The 17,269-nt window shown below is 41.5% G+C and overlaps 1 protein-coding gene across 7 annotated transcripts in view; it reads left to right on the top strand.

Moving 5' to 3' along the window:
* CHRNA5 (cholinergic receptor nicotinic alpha 5 subunit) overlaps nt 1-17,269 on the top strand; it is a 24,425-nt gene that overhangs the window by 1,790 nt on the left and 5,366 nt on the right. For 2 of the 7 annotated variants that reach the window (XM_019639981.1, XM_019639977.1), the window contains exons 2-6: nt 9,756-9,907; nt 10,972-11,016; nt 12,240-12,349; nt 13,970-14,801; nt 15,607-16,250. In XM_019639981.1, the coding sequence (XP_019495526.1) occupies nt 10,990-11,016; nt 12,240-12,349; nt 13,970-14,801; nt 15,607-15,768 (1,131 nt within the window). In that variant the 5' untranslated portion in view covers nt 9,756-9,907; nt 10,972-10,989 and the 3' untranslated portion in view covers nt 15,769-16,250. Of the gene's footprint in view, nt 1-435; nt 543-1,242; nt 1,305-9,755; nt 9,908-10,971; nt 11,017-12,239; nt 12,350-13,969; nt 14,802-15,606; nt 16,251-17,269 lie in introns of those variants that run through there. The other 5 variants (XM_019639984.1, XM_019639980.1, XM_019639983.1 and 2 more) reach the window with 5 other exon arrangements.

The following is a 17,269-nucleotide window of genomic DNA, read 5'->3' as shown; positions in this document are numbered from 1 at the left end:
GGGGTTATGCCGGGAAGTGGCCGCCTTGAGGAAGGGGTTATGCCGGGAAGTGGCCGCCTTGAGGAAGGGGCTTTTCCGGGAAGTGGCCACCTTGAGGAAGAATGTATTGCTTAGTGCGCACGGAGGAGAACTAATGCCGAGGGCGATTAAAGACATGAAGACAGTCCCCGTGCAGAGAGGGTCGTAGTTTAACAGAAAAAAAGGAATGCGAGTTTGGAGCCAGACAGACCTGGGCTCATTATGACTCCGGTGTGGTCTGACCTGGCTTCCTTCTTTGGAAAAACGGGGACAGTAAGTACTGCTTGCCTCAAGAGTTTTCAGGAGTAAATGGTGTACATGGAAGGCCAGGTGCTGCGCCTGCCTCTCTAGCCCAGGGGTGGTCCCCTCCTGCTTCTGGCGAAGGTGGGACTTTTCTCCAGGGTTTTAATAAAATGCGCCGTAGGCAGGTGTTAAACGGCGCGAATTGCCATCTGCGCATGTCTGGCGTCCAGCGCGCTGCCCACGCCGCCTGTCCCTATTCCTTCCTCCCCGTGTGCCCCTCGGTGAGTATCTTATGAGAATCGCCACCTCAGTGAATATCTCTTAATAACCACCGCCTTGTGTCACAGCTGTTTTCTCCTGGTCCACGCGAGCTCCGTAATCCGTAAGAACTGGAGTCTCGCCCTGCTGCTTATCGTTCTCTCTCTCTGAGACTTCCCTGTGGTAGGAGAGAGCATGTTTGTGAATGAATGAATGAATGAATGAATGAATGAATGAATGCTAGTTTCCTCACCTGTAGCGTGAGGGGCCATCAAAGCCGCCCCTCACGCCCGCTCTAAAATTCCAAGAGAGAGAGAGCCTGGGAAGTGCTCTTGGCAAGGGATGGTTTGCAGAATGGATGATGGAATTGCACACTTGCTCCTGAATGTTGGCAAGACGTGTGTAAAACTGCCTTTGCATGTAGGCTGGCTGGAAATGCTGTCTGGCGCCAGGAGACCTGCTGTTTCCGGCTGTGTTGTCTTGGGCATATGTGGCTTGCCCTTGCTGAGCCTTTGTTTCTCCCTCTTTAAAAGTGTGTGTGTGGGGGGGGGCAGGGGGATAGGTGGTTTTCAGGTCTTTCCAACCATAATTACTTTTACATTTACATTTTATTTTCATATTCATTTTAGAGTCTTAATAATAACTCTTCTGAATCGTGTTCTGTGAACCAATCTCTAGGAAAAGAAAATGTCTGATCGCCCAGCAGCCACACTTATTTGGCTGGCGGAAGATCACCTGGTTGTGAAAGGTGGCTCAGGAGGCAATTCGCCTATGTTAAAGAACAGGTGATTGACTAGTACATGAAGATAATACAAGCCTTTTAAACTGGCCTGACTGTGATTGGGGCTGTGACTTATGGAAATTATGTAGTCATCAGTTACTTATATTTCTTAGCTGTGTAGTTGTGTGACGTTTTAAATGGTTGGAACTTTTGTTTTTGGTACATGTAATGGAAAGGAAAATAAAATAATTATTTCATAGAAATGAGAACTGTGAAAGATGTTTTTTCTCCTCACCTTTAGTCATTTTCATTAGCATTTCAGAAGTGAACAGAAATACACACAGAATAGTTGTCATCTCTACTTTTGTTATGATTACATCCAAAAGAGTATCTAGGTACCTCATGTAAGGAAATAAAGTTTTCACACAATTTAATTTGAAATTAATAATCATTTTGATTTCCATGCAGATACTAAATATACTCTATGAGTTAGACTGTGAGCACCTGGAAGGTACGGTTTTATCTACCTGTGTATCTCCTGATACATTTCGGATATACCAGAGTTTATTAATGTAGTCTGTTGATGGGACTTTGAAAAGGTTTACAGTCATTTGTCAGAATAGGCTGTTTTTCTATGATCTATAAATTAGGTTTAGCAAGTAATTTTTTTTTTTTTTGTAGAGGGCAGTGTCACTGGCCCTTATATGTGGGATCCGAATCGGGGCCCTCTGGCATCCCAAGCCAGCTCTTAACCATCGCGCCACTTGGCCGGCCCTAGCAAGTAATTTTTTATCATTAGGATATGAGTTTTTAGTACTATAATATCAGTACAGAACATTTTTCTTCAGAATGGAACATTTTTAGAGGAACATTTTTCCTCTAAAAACTGAAATTAAATTGTTTCAGATGTAATATTAAGTTTAATATTAAATGAGCATGTCTTGACAATGAGAGTTGGTAAATATTGGAATATTTTCTCAAAAAAGTGTATAGTTTGTTTTTTTAGAAATTTGCTCCCCAGAATAGGATAAGGTATAGTTTTATAATGACAATAGGATAGAAGAGATTATTTTTCATGGTGCTTTTCTGCTCTGTGACTAAAATTTTAATTTAAATGTTTTGTTTCCATTTGGTGGAAGCATGATGTTGTTCTCCTAACTATGTTTAAATCAGTGACCTCATGCTCTTTTCTTGTAAAGTAGAATTATAAAATGTAACCTTTTACCAGTAAAAATAGGAGTGAAATATGAATATTTGAATTCTGATAAAAAAGACAATATGAACTTTTTATTATTATTTTGTTGTTTTTATTTTAACTCCTCTTTTAGTGTCCCTCATTTTCTACTTCTAGGCTTCTGTGGGTTTTTTTGTTTTGAGTAAAAAGTTTATTAGTTTCCTATTGTTACTGTAACAAATTATCACAAACATATTGGCATAAAACAAATCAAATGTACTATTTAACATTTCTGGAGGTAAGAAGTTCAAAATGGGTCTCACTAGACTAAAATCAATGGTGTTGGCAGCCTGTGTTCCTTTCCGGATGCTTTAGGGAAGAATTCATTTTCTTGCCTTTTCCATCTTCTCAGATGCTTCCTACATACCTAAGCTGTGGCCCCTTCGACCTTCAAAGCCATCGTTGTTCAGTAAACTATTTCTCATGATGCTATTTCTCTGTATTTCTAGACTTCAGTGTTTTTATGTTAGTCTTTCATATTCTTTTGATATTTTTTTTTTATTTTACAGTCAAAAGTGTATATATGGAATTGGGAAAAACTATTTTTCCTCTAGGTCAGGGTTTCTCAGCCTCTGACATCTGGGGCTGGATAGTTCTTTGTTATGGGGGACTGTCCTGGGTTTTATAGGTTGTGTGGCAGCATCCATCGCCTCTATCCATGAGATGCCAGTAGCACCCACTAAAAAATGTCTCCAGATATTGTCAAATGCGCCTTACGGAATAAAATTGTTACCCTAATCTCTGCCCCCATCCCGCCCCTTGAAAATCGCTTCTCTAAGTGTTGGCTACCAAGGCTTCTCAAACTGTTACCTGCACAGGAGTCCCTTGGTTAGAATGTACGTGCAGATTAGGCTACAGGTGGGGCATGAGGTACTGCTTTTCTAACAAGTGCCTAGGGGATGTGGTCGTGGTGGTCAGAGCACCACACTTTGACTAGCAAGGTCAAAGACCAGTTTCCCATTCATATCAACTGGGTGGATTCTTAAGAGGATCCGATGACAGTAATTATGGAAATAGATAATTTACAATGAACTGTAGCCTGAACAGCATAAGACGGATAGAAACTAATAGCAAGCATTATCCTGCCATCCTAACAAATAGCAGCAGTCTTCACATTTCCACGTTTCCTTCCAGTCCTCAGTATTCACTCACAATTGGACAATTCTAAGGAGGAACTTTGGAAGAGTCCCATCAAGGTCATTCAGTCTATAGGAACTGAGGCAATTTCATGTACCTTCAGGTATTTTAGTTCATCATACTGTAAATGTACAAGCTCATAATGCATATTTATTGCCTGTGGAGAGGTTTATGGTATCAAATTACAATAGTGAACCCTACATTTACTTAATCTGGTGATATTCAAACGTTTTAAAAAAGTGTACGAGTTGTCTCCTCTTCTTGAGAACTATTGACTGGACCTAAATTTAACACTGCTGAAGGTCATTTTCTTACTGCAAGTGTTCTGAGAGTCGGGGCAAGATGTTAAATTACGTTTTCTAAAGCATATCCATTACAGAGGAACTTTGTTCTATAGTTCTTTGATAAAAATCAATAGAAAATATAATGAAAATTCTGAGGTGAAAAAAAACTTCTGCATTTCATCTGTAATACTTAAAATAATGATCAGTAAGCATACTTGTCACATTGAAAATGTTGGATATAGTACACATTTCTTCTCATTGACAAAATGGTTGATTATGGTCTTTGTTTTGTTGCTTAAAATAGCCCACTTAGGACTGCTGCAAAAGCATTTTTAAGAAAAGGAACACAAGTCACTTTTTGTTAACTTAAAAGAAGGTACAAGGATTAACTGCACCAGGAATACCTTAATTATGAGTTGGGAATATATAATATATCTCACCCTTACAAACCTTTTTAGATATATTATCTTGTTTCATTCTTATAGCAGCCTGTGAAGAAGAGAAAGGGAAGACTATTGGCAATAACTACCAAATTTCAAATGTGTATACCCTTGACTCAGCAGTTCTAAGAGACAGTGCCATAGAAATTCTTGTGTAAGTGGAAAAATAGATAATACAGGGATGTTAACTACAGCATTTCTCCATTGTAACATTGTTAGAAGTAACCCCAAACTGAGGACTGTATAAATGCCCATCCATAATGGAAGCTTACAGAAGTTATGATGTACCCATAACAGACCACTTTGCAACTTAGGAAGAAAGAGTGGAGATGGATAGACATATACTAACAAAGAGTATTGAATGGAAAAAACAAGTTGTAGAACTTAAAAAGAAAACGTTTGTTCCTTCTCTGCATGTGTGTATTTAAAAATGTCTACATATCAACTTAACAGTTACCATTGGAGGAGGGGTGACAGGGAGGCCCAGAGGGGGAATTACTCCTCTTTATGTGCATTATTTTTATAATGAAAGTACTGTTGTGAGAAAAACAAAAGCAACTTGGGGTCCCAGTTCCACCTCCGCTACTTACTAATTTTGTATCAGGGGTTCTCAGTTTTGTGCCCCCAGTTCCACCCAGCCCTTGGACATTTGGCAATGTCTGGAGACATTTCTGGTTGTCACATGGGGCGGGGGGGGGATATATAGTGGATAGAAGCCAGGGATGTTGCCAGACATCCTGCCGTACACAGGACAGCCCCTCTACAACAAAATTATCCATCCCAAAGTGTCAGTAGTGCTGAGTTGAGAAATACTGCGTTAGTCTCCAGCGCTGTGACCATGTCCAAATGTGCAGGTCGTGCACCATTCAATATCAGAGGGTGCCATTCACATTGTGGGGTGTATTCTGCACCTCCATAACATTTTATAATTATGATATAGTGAAAGTAAATAAATACCCAAATTTGTGCCCAGGAAGGAAGGCAGCAGGGTGTTGTGCTTTCCCGGTGCACCGTGCAGAAGCTGGCACACTAAGCAGCCACTCAGCACTTGCTGGGTAGATGAGTGAACTGAACTGTTGGGCTGTTGGAAAAGTCATGATGCATTATTGCAACGAAAAACAAATAATACGTCATGACTTTTCTGGACAACCCAATAGATATCACGTGGTAGGCTCTGACATACCCAGGCTGTAGCGGATTCTAAAGGCTGAAGAATAATTTATGGAAGAAACTTAAAATTATAGCAGGTGTTGTCTGTTAATTTATCCTTATCTGAAGATTGGCAAAAGACTGTTAGTGTTTATATTTAGCTGCAGAGCACCTTGGTTGACTTTTCCCCACACTTTGTGATAAGAAAATTATGATTCTTCCTAGAAGAATGGCAATAGAGGACACTGTCGTGACTTATCTCCTTGAATTGGTTACAAAAATCCCTAGCTATCCATTTAGTTATATACCGAATTTAGTGATGTTAAAAAACATTTTAAACTACCTAGACACAACCTGACATAGCCAGATAGTGTACTTTGTTTCATCTTGTGTGCACAGCACTGAGGCAGCAGAGCAGAAGGTATCCCTCTTATTAATGTTCTAGAATGGAAAAATCCAAACATACACAAAAATGTTCAAGTACAATGAATTGAAGAGTCTTGCCATATACTTTTAATGATGATCGATATTCGCCAGCAGATATCCTTATGTTCGCGTATGTAAGTTAGAAAATTGTGGCACGTGGAGATTAACAGCTAATCAGTGGTACCAAGTATTCAAATTAAGGTTTTCAGCCTCACAGTTCTGTGTCTTCTTAGTCACCATACTAAAATTATGGATCAAGGTTATGTTTCTTTGAAACTACATGTGATTTCACTAAATGATTTGAAAGTGAAAATTTTTTGATAAGTCATTCTCCTAATACCTCCAACTTGAGACAATACTAGAGTAATGATATTCCAAGTTAAAATTGAATTTGTAAAACCCGAATTTAAATTTCTCAGGGTGTTAATGCCATTATGGATTTTTATATTTTTTGCACTTTCAATATAGTTTGTCTCTTGTTATTTGTATTTTTACCTACTTTAGAAGAATTGCCCAATGAGGTTTTTTGTATATGAGTTTTAATCCTATTTTTAGTGTGCTTCACTGCTTGGTTCCCTTTGTTTTTTAGAAGTATGTGATTTATGTGCTATTAGTAAGTTGGTATTCTAATTATTATTATTAGCTTTGAAGGATATAGACTTGAGGAAAGCTTTTTATTGAACAGTCATTGTACTGTAGAGCGTGCCCAGTGCCACAGACAAGCTCTTCCTTTGCATTTTGCAAGGTTCTGTCACCTGGGGTAATCTGGGGAGATGACCTCTGTTGGGCTCTGGTGACATTTTTGGTAGTAGCCAGTAGCTCTGCAGGCAGTGATGGCTTTTGTTGCAATATTTTTGTGTATTTGTCATTACCTTTGCTTCAGCAATAATTGTGACATTCTAAGAATGACCCTGTGCTGGCACTTACATTCAGTTTTATTTAATCCTCACAATAGCCTTCTTAGGTAGGTACTGTTTATACCAATTTTACAGAAGCAAAAACTGGTACTCGAAGAAGTGAAGTAACCTGCCTTCAGGTCAGACAGTAAGTGTTAGTTAGAGGCAGGGTGGAATCCAACCTGTCCAGCTGAGACTCCTGAGTTCCTAACCAGCCTACTCTATATCCAAATCGGAGTGAGACAAGGTCCCCACCTCCAAGAAGCTGAGTTTAGTGACTCAGAATCCTTAACAGCAAGTTGGTGCAACCCTTGTGACAGTTGTTTCACAACCATTGGTGGGATTCTGAATTATTAGATGTAAATGGGAATTGTCTGATGTACTGACCCATTTATTCATGCATGCATTCATTAAACAAACTGAGCACCTACTGCGTGCCATTATGTGTTTAGGTGCTGGGGTTATAATTATGAATAAGACACAGTACCTGTTGCTATTAGTTTACACTGCAGTGGGGAAGGCAGACTTTAATCAGGTACATCCAGGATTGTATAAGTATGCCCAGATACGGAACAGGGTTCTGTTCCAGGAACCTAGGGGAGACTTTGGGGGCTGGGAAGAGTTCTGAGTGATGCCAGCAGAGACCTGAGGAATGCATGAGAATTAGGCAGGGTGGGGGGCGGGAGGCGAGGGAAAGCAGCTCAGGGAAGAAGAACACTTTGGGAGGGAGTAGTGTTGATCTGTCTGGGAAGCCGAACTGTCAGTGTGGCCAAGCAGAGAGCCAAGGGAAAGCCATGCCCAAGAGGCTGCAGGGAACAGGCCAGGAGCCTTTGGCCTTCAGGTCTTGGTCTGTTTTTCACAATGGAAAGCTACAGAAGGTTTTTAAGCAAGGAGGTGACATCAGATCTCTGTTTTGAAAAGATCGCTTGGGTATCTTGTGCAGAGAACCAATTGGAGGGGGCTGAGAAGCTGCGTGGAGATGGCTCTGGGTAGCAGGCTTGCTCTAGTCCATATGAGAGATGCAGATAGCTTGTGCTAGGATGCTGGCAGTGGACTTGGTAGGAAATGGATGGATTTAAGAAATATAGTAAAACTTCTGATTGCGAGTAACTTGGTTTACGAGTTCTGCAAGACGAGCAAACATTTCTAATACATTTTAACGTGGTAAACGAGCAATGTCTTGCAATACGAGTAGTTTGTTTCCAGAACGAATTATGCAAACCAAGGTATTACTGTATTTGGGAGGTAAAAATCAACAGTTTCCTGTTGGACTGGATATACAGGTGGGGTGAAAGATGACTCCTAGGTTTTTAAATTGTGGAATGAGGCAGATGATGGGAGCACTCCCTGAGACAGGGATACTGTTGGGGCCCATTTGTGCATGTTGAAGACATTCACAAGGCAGTATCTTAAGGGTTATCATTAGGTGGAATGTGGGGGCTAATGTATCATTTTATTTATTTATACCCTATCTATTCTCTTTCAAACAAGATTTGAAGTGGCAATTCAAGCTAGTATTTTGCCCTAAGGCAAAAGGTCCTTAGATGCTATTTAAAAACATTTTATTTGTTATTTTTATCTTTTAAAACAACCTTAAATTTTTGGTATTTCAGAGGCCATACAATTTTTAAATAGGAGTTGAAGAGGAGAAATGTTTCAGTAATGCCATTTTAACTTGAAGCTAAAAAATTAACGGTATTTAAACATTACAAAGAATGATTCTCTAGTGTATGATGTTCTAATGGAGTATTTCCACTGCTGTGCATTTCAGCACCAGGAGACCTCAGTGGGAGGCATGGCACAAACTCCATGGTGTTTGCAGATTAAATGTAGTGTCTTAAATTGCCCAGGGAAGCAAGACGTACACTCTCGAGGAATAAGCTGCACTATGGATGAAGAAATATGCAGGGAGAGAAACTCAGGGGATAGACTTCTTGCAGACAGGCTGACCTAGAACCCTTAACAGCTCCATCTAGACAACATGGGACAGAGAGAGAACATTTGTGAGAGTGCTAACTTTCTGTTGGACCATTTGTTAGGTGAAGGACGACCATCATTAGCTGCTACCAATCCCTATGTGTGTACTTTATGATTAATAAGCTGGGACATTTTAAATAAATGTTTTTTCTTTGTAAAATCATGAGTCTTGGGTAAATGTTATGAATGTTACTTATTTCACTTTTTTTTTAAAGATTTTATTGGGGAATTGGGGGAGGGGAACAGCATTAGGGAATCAGGGAAGGGGAACAGAGAAGTTGCTGTCCTTTTGTTCTTCAGTCTAGTTGTGGAGGACGTCGCTTCACTGGCCCATGTTGGTATTATCATTGCGTTCTTCCCGGGTGAGGCGGATCGGTCGCTGGGCCCTGGATGGCCGCTCACAGAGGCTCTTGACAGCTCACGGTGGCTCTTGACAGCTCACGGTGGCTGTCGGCCGCTCACGCAGTCTGCCAGCCACTCATGGTAGCTTATGGCAGCCCACGGCAGCTTCACTGCAGCCTATGCTGTCGCTGGCAACTCATGGCAGCCCAGCTCCAGGTTGAGCTGTTGTTCACCATCTTAGCTGTAGAGGGCAGTGTCACTGGCCCTCATGTGGGATCTGAACCGGGGCCCTGCTGCTCAGAACTGGCATCCCAAGCCAACTCCTAACCAACACGCCACTCAGCCAACTCTGTTACTTAGATTTTAAATTACTGCATTAAGTAAATTACTGCATGCTTCTTAAGGAACTCAGCATATTTCCATGTGAGTAATCTGATTTAACTAAGAAACATATGTGAACCAGAGTGTCCCTTATTGATCATAAATATTTGTATTACTATTTCACTTTAAAAGCACCATTAATAACAGCCTAAATTATGTTTGGTTCATTAGTAACTGAACTTGTTTTAAAGTAGAGGTATTTAGTGGAAGAGAAGCCAATACACTAACTTTTAAAAATTTGTTATATAGGATTAGCTGAGCCCTCCTTTGTTGCAAAATGTGAAGATAGCTTGTTTAAGGATTTATTTCAAGACTACGAAAAATGGGTTCGTCCTGTGGAACACCTGAATGACAAAATAAAAATAAAGTTTGGCCTTGCGATATCTCAATTAGTCGATGTGGTAGGTGTGCATTTCATTACATCTTCAATTTCACACTCCTGTATTGTTAAAATGGCTCTTGGGAACCTTGGTGTTAGAGGGGTGGCCACACTGTATTCCCCAGGACTCCTCATTCCTGTGTAGGGACCTCACAGCCACCTTTGTCCCTAGGGAGGTGCTTCCTTCCGGCCTCCTTCCTTCTGGGTCATTCACCTGTTGTTGGGATGGGTGCCCTCCAGCCCTCTAAGCTACTTACACCCCTGCCCTCTCCCCAGCTGTAGGGACCGCTCATACTTCCGTGGATCTCCGTGTTTAGTGTCGGAACCTACACATAGTGGATTGTGTTTGGTGATCATAATGGCCTTTCACTGGTTCTCTGGGCTCTGTGACATTTCAGTAAGATTTAATGGAAGAGATGTCATTTTCATTAGGCCTTGAAACTCAGTGAAGGACTGACGTAGCAAAGATATGACAGTGGGACCGCATAAGTGGCAAGTATTGGGGACCCTAGCTCTCTAGAAACGCAGGATGTAGAAGCCTGTGAAGCTTCATTCAAGGCTGTGACCTCACAGATATTCAAATCTGTGCCACAAGAGGCACATAACCACAAACTATAATCCCCCATGATGCACAGAAATACCGTATCTCCCTTACACCAAGAGGCACACTTTTCTTCATTTTGGCACTTCTGAAATCAAGATGTGTCTTCTAATCAGTGGCAGTTTATAAGCATTGCCAGCCTTGTTCGTTAGTAGTTAGTGCTAAGTACATAAAATAATGCTGTGCCTATTTCTTAGATTGTATCTTAGATTTGAGGAAAGATAGTGGTTACGACTATGACTATTAGGTCTAAAAATTCCAGTTGTGTACGTTAGGGCAGTTTACCTGCAATACAGAGTATGTTGAAAGGAATAATGTGAAATTAGGTTGGAAAAAAGATCCTGCTTTTCTAGAAAACTGGACTGAAAAACAATGCAGGTACTGTATAGAGAGGAGTGTTTGTATAAAAATGTGAACATTTTTATTTAAAAATGGTTGTTCTGTAATAGAAATAATCAGCCTTATTTAAATTTTTTGTTTTATAGGATGAAAAAAATCAGTTAATGACAACGAATGTCTGGTTGAAACAGGTATGTATAAAATTCAAAAGGCCACCCAGCTGGTGACTGGCCCACTGTTGTTTAGGGTTTGGTGTTGATGGGTTGGCAGGATGCAGAAAGACCAGGTAGATGGAGTTCTTGTATTCACTCAGTTGATATTATGTGAGTGACTAGTATATGCCCGGCACTGGGGAAGCAGCAGTGAACAAGACAGACAGAAGTCCTGCCCTCAGAGAACTTCATTCTAGAGGGGGTGATAAACAAGTATCTGAGCCTGGAGAGAAACACACTGGGAAGAGGAGAGGGGTTGCTGGGGACTGTACTTTTAAATAGGGTGGTCTGGGAAAGCATCATGGAGAAGGTACTGTTTGAACAGAGATGAAGGAGAAGGAGCAACCCATGGGAATATCTGGGGGAGGGGTGTTCCAGGCACAGGGACCCAGAGTGCCAAGGTCTTGAGGCTGGAGTGTGCCTGGCATGTATAAGGAGCAGCCAGGAGGCTGGAGGTGAGGGAGCGCTGGGGAGGGGGCAGGAGACCAAGTCAGAGAAGCAGTGGGAGGCTGGCGGGCAGCAGCTCGTCGACCGCTGCTAGGATTGTGGCTTTCCCTCTGAGTGAGACGGGATCGGGCAAGGAGTTATTTGTATGTACATAGTCCCTTTTATATAAAGGATTTCTTTTTCTCCTAGGCCATCATACATATGTCCTCAGCTGCTGTTGAGTGCTTTCCTCTGTTCTTTCTTCATTATCCTTCATTTTTAATACCTACAACCAATTCCCAAAACCTAGTTCCCAAAAGGCATGTATGCTTTTTTGGGGGGTGCATGTCTTAACTTGACATAATTACAGAATTGTGACTGTGTGGCGGTTGGACAAGGCATGTAAATATGCAGAATGTGTAATCCAACTGCTCTTTGTATGGACCAGTCCAGCCAATCAGTGATAATACAGCTGGAAAAAAGAGTGTTTTCTTTGAACCTGGACCTTAGGTGCCATGGCTCAACTCCCGAGAACAGTCAGTGGTTGGGGAAGGGTGCTGAGCAGAGCAGTGGGGGGCACACTCAGCCTGTCCCCATTGTGTCTCACCAGGACCCTGGCTAGTGCTCCACCCAAGGGGACAGGTTGCTCCAGGCCCCACAAGAAAGACGTGGAAGTGATTTCATATCCAAGATTTCTGGGTTTGGCAAAGAGTGCAGTTTTCACTACTTTTGATTATTAATTTTATTGAAATCAAGGCAGGTTTTTTGTTTTAAAGGAATGGAGAGATGTAAAATTAAGATGGAACCCTGATGATTATGGTGGAATAAAAGTTATACGTGTCCCTTCAGACTCTCTCTGGACCCCAGACATCGTTTTGTTTGATAAGTAAGTTATATTCAAAATACCATTTTATGTTTTCAAAAGAAACACTGTACTTCTATTTGGCACTAGTAATTTTTCTTCCATTTGGAAATTGTTTAGCTGTAAAACCAAATGACTTGATCTTACGTTCTTTGGCTCCATGAACCTGCTAAAAGTTTCTGTGGATCCTCTCCTTTCCCTTTATTTTTTCTGTACGTTGTTTTCTGATCATAAAGATGTCCTTTGATTTCTAAAATTTGTAAAACATTTGGGAAGCCCAGAGAGGTGTAAGGAAGTAGGGGAGACCACCGTAATCACCCCCTGTATTCAGCACTTACAGGAAGCGCACACACAGTGAACTGCCTCTGCCTGGCAGTGTGCTCAGTGCCGTGGTGCTTTATTCGTTCACATCTCTCAGTAACCTCCTCAGCGAGGTCCGATTACATCCATTGGACGGATGAGGAAACAGAGGCTGAGGGCGGTTATACCTTGTCCAAGGTCACACAGCCCGTGTGTGGCAGGGTACAGTTCACACCCAGTGGCCTGAAAGCCCCATTCACCCTTTTGTTTACTGGGCTCCTTATTTGGCAGTAAGGTAGTGCGATGCAGCTTCCCGGAGCATCCTTTACTCTAAGTCATTGAAAACATGTGTTGTTTTTTTGTTTGTTTGTTTGTTTTTTAAATATTTTTATTGGGGAATTGGGGGAAGGGGAACAAACAAGTTGCTGTCCTTTTGTTCTTCAGTCTACTTGTGGAGGACGTTGCTTCACTGGCCCAAGTTGGCACCATCATTGTGCTCTTCCCGGGCGAGGCAGATCAGTTGCCGGCTTCTGGACGGCCACTCACGGCAGCTGCTGGCCGTTCACGCTGGCTGCTGGCTACACACGGTAGCCCATGGCAACCCACTGCAGCAGTGGCTGCAGCCTGCGCCGTCACCGGCGACTCATGGCAACCCAGCTCCAGGTTGAGCTGTTGTTCAGCATCTTAGCTGTAGAGGGCAGTGTCACTGGCCTTCATATGTGGGATCCAAACCGGGGCCCTCTGGCATCCCAAGCCAGCTCTTAACCAATGTGCCACTCAGCCAGCCTGAAAACATGTTTTCGTTACAGAGCAGTGTGCAAAGTCACAGGAATTTTAAGATACAGAACACGTCAGAGAACTTGGTGGGCAGCTTCCTGCTGTTTTCTCCAGCACACGGGCTCACTTTCTGGGGGGCTTGGGAGGCAGTGCGCCCGTCAGGTGCCCAGCGTGGTGCTTGCGTTCTCTTCCATCTACGTGCCGGTGTCAGTGCCGGTGATGCAGGGAAGAGCACTGCTGGGAGTCCAGGGTCAGGTTCAGGCTCTGTGCCCTGCCACTATCTAAATGGCCTAGTTGTATTTTGTGTGTAAAGTGAAATCTTTTTGAAAACCACTAACATCTCAGAACTCTGAAATGTAGATGTGTCTGTCCTGGTTTGGATGTGGAGGAAGGTGTCCAATCCTAGTAGTTAGGTACTTAGGAGATGTCCTTGAAGCAGAGTCCCCTGTGTAAGCAGGCACATCCCAAGGTTATCATGTTTAGAGCATTTCATGCTACGGTATAGGCTTGCTTTCCTGTTGGGCTTGTAACATGCATTGTGTGTGTGTGTGTGTGTGTGTATTTCAGTGCAGATGGACACTTCGAAGGGGCCAGCACAAAAACAGTAGTCCGGTACGATGGCACTGTTTCCTGGACACCACCGGCAAACTACAAAAGTTCCTGTACCATAGATGTCACATTTTTCCCATTTGATCTCCAAAACTGTTCTATGAAATTTGGTTCTTGGACCTACGATGGATTACAGGTTGACATAATTTTAGAGGACCAAGATGTAGACAGGAGAGATTTTTTTGATAATGGAGAATGGGAAATTGTGAGTGCAACAGGAAGCAAAGGAAACAGAACTGACACCTGTTGCTGGTACCCTTATATCACTTACTCGTTTGTGATTAAGCGTCTGCCTCTCTTTTATACCTTGTTCCTTATTATCCCCTGTATTGGGCTCTCGTTTTTAACCGTACTCGTCTTCTATCTTCCTTCAAATGAAGGTGAAAAGATTTGTCTCTGCACTTCAGTACTTGTCTCTTTGACGGTCTTCCTTCTGGTTATTGAAGAGATCATACCCTCATCTTCCAAAGTAATCCCTCTGATTGGGGAGTATCTGGTGTTTACCATGATTTTTGTGACGCTGTCAATTATGGTGACTGTTTTTGCTATCAACATTCATCATCGTTCTCCCTCAACACATAACACTATGGCTCCGTGGGTCCGTAAGCTCTTTCTTCACAAGCTCCCCAAGCTGCTCTGCATGAGAAGTCACGCAGATAGGTACTTCACACAGAAAGAGGAAACTGAGAGTGGCAGCGGACCGAAATCTTCTAGAAACACACTGGAAGCTGCCCTTGGTTCTATTCGCTACATTACAAGGCATGTCATGAAGGAGAACGATGTCTGTGAGGTCTGTGACAGTCGTATTTACAAGTGCAGATCCGCTTCGATTCAGTTTGGCAAAGTAAACTGCATGACCCTTCTGGAGTAAGCATAGATGGAGGGCCAGAAATGTTGACACATAGATCTTCTATAACAGATTTTTACTAAAATCTTTTCCAGTTAAAACATTCACAAAATGGTGCTCAGAGGCTGGTCTCACCCTGCCTTTCCTTCAGGTCACTCAGACCTGCCGAGCCAGCTCCCTGCTTAGGCTGCAAAAGTGGGTGGAAATGAGCTCCCTGGCAGCAGGTCTGTCCTCATGAGCTCAGATGAAAATGGTCCCTGGGAAATCCAAACTAAATAAAGTGGGTGAGGGGGGAAAAGGTTAACAGCTGTCCAGTAGGTATTATTCTGAACCAGCTTTTAATTTGGCATGAAGTTAACCACAGACTGGATTCTCTTTAAAACTTAAAATAAGTAAACACTGCTGGGCAGGCACATGTAACAGAAATAACTGTGTGTATTAAGAATAAGATTTTTTGTTTTTTTAATAAAATATACAAATATTCTAATTTTCATTAAAAATTATAAAAATAAGCCTCTTGTAATATAATGTGATGTGTAGTGTCTTTGAGACCCTGTTACAACAGTTAGGGTAGAATCTTTCCCTGAGCTCTGAGTGCAGGGTTACTTACTGTTTTGTGGCAGCAGGGGGAGACAGCAGCTGATCTGGCCTCTCGCTCAGTGTGTTCTATCTTAAAATAGTTACACAATGTTAAATTATATATTTAATTTATTTTTTTTGTTTTTTGTGTTTTTTTTTTTTGGAACAGGTTGTTGAAGATTGGAAGTTCATAGCCCAGGTTCTTGATCGGCTGTTTCTGTGGACTTTTCTTCTGGTTTCAATTGCTGGCTCTCTTGGGCTTTTTGTTCCTGTTATTTATAAATGGGCAAATATAATAGTTCCAGTTCATATTGGAAATACAAATAAGTGATGCATCCCAAGCGGTCGTAGTAGGAATTTAGTTAGCAAAAGGCACATAACCTTATAGCACCTATAAAATTATGACAATGTCAATTGTATTTAAAATTTGATGCAACTTTAACAAACTAATAGTTGCTAACATCGGTTTATCTTAATAGATTGCCCATTAGAACATCTAACTGCAAGACTGAAGTAATAACTGACTGGATAACATTTGATCTTCTAAAAGTAACAACATATTTTCTGATCTGTACTGGTAATAACCTAATGCTTGTATCCTGGCTAATAATACTAATTGTAACCAACAGTGAAGTTCATCTTTTGATGTGCTGGAGAATTCCTGTTGTATTTGAAGACGGACTTCAAAACTTTTTCTGTGTTTGGTAAAGTTACACACTTTAAAATTCTTTCTATCCTGTGTTCACTGGGGAACAGCCAGTCTTTAGTATAATATACTGCTATGTTAAGTAAACTGACTACTTGGTATAATCATGATTGAATGTGATGCTGATTTTCTATAACCAAAATTTTTTTTTAATGACAAATGGGAATTGGGGACTTCTTTAAGGGTTTCTTTATTTAGATGCTTAAACTGAACAATTATAATATTATTTTTAAAGCTTACATTTCATTGTGAAATCACACAACAGACAACCCCTGTGGACATGCAGTGGCATCTCATCACATGAATTTCCATCCCCGTCCACATTTTCCACAGTTCATAGAACCATCTTCTATATAAATCGTGGTAGCATCTCTTTATCCTCGATCTTAGAAGAAGAGTCCATGACAATGAAGTGAATCCCATTTTAAAACATGTCAGTGGATACTACTGAATCATTCTGTGAGAAAACCACCTTCCAAGATTAAAGAGGGTATTTTAATTGGGTATAAGCACATTGTTTTACATACCTGAAATGTTTCAATGTTATTACTTTCATTCCGACCATTAGTCTTAGCCTATCACTGCTTATTCAGCACACTATCGTGTATCACAGGTAAACGAGTTAACATTCCATCTATAAGTGTCCCTGACTCAGCTATGACCAGGAAGGAAGTGCTGATAGAATTCCTGCATTCTGTTTAGAACTCTTAGCTCTTGAGAGAACAGATGCCTTACTTATTTATAATATGTAAGCCATCTGAGTTCAAGTCAATGCTTTTTGGAAGGCAGAGGGCATCCCGTCTCATTTGCATGTTATTGTAGGCTGGTGTTTAATGCCATTTAATGAATGAAAGTCTGGTTTGGTGAATTTAAATAGCTTGCTAGCTATCTTAGTAAATATACATCCTTGATCCCTCTTATGTCTCCATTACTGTCATTTAAAATTTTTATACGCAAATAAGTTTTATAGAAATCTTCCCGGGCTGGCCGAGTGGCGCACTGGTTAAGAGCTGGCTTGGGACACCAGAGGGCCCCGGTTCGGATCCCACTTATGAGGGCCAGTGACACTGCCTTCTACAGCTAAGATGCTGAACAACAGCTCGACTTGGAGCTGGGCTGCCGTGAG

This window comes from Hipposideros armiger, unplaced genomic scaffold, assembly GCF_001890085.2.
Source record: "Hipposideros armiger isolate ML-2016 unplaced genomic scaffold, ASM189008v1 scaffold_48, whole genome shotgun sequence".
Lineage (NCBI taxonomy): Eukaryota > Metazoa > Chordata > Mammalia > Chiroptera > Hipposideridae > Hipposideros > Hipposideros armiger.
Note: the sequence above shows the minus strand (reverse complement) of the source record. Positions and strands in the feature narration are given on the sequence as shown.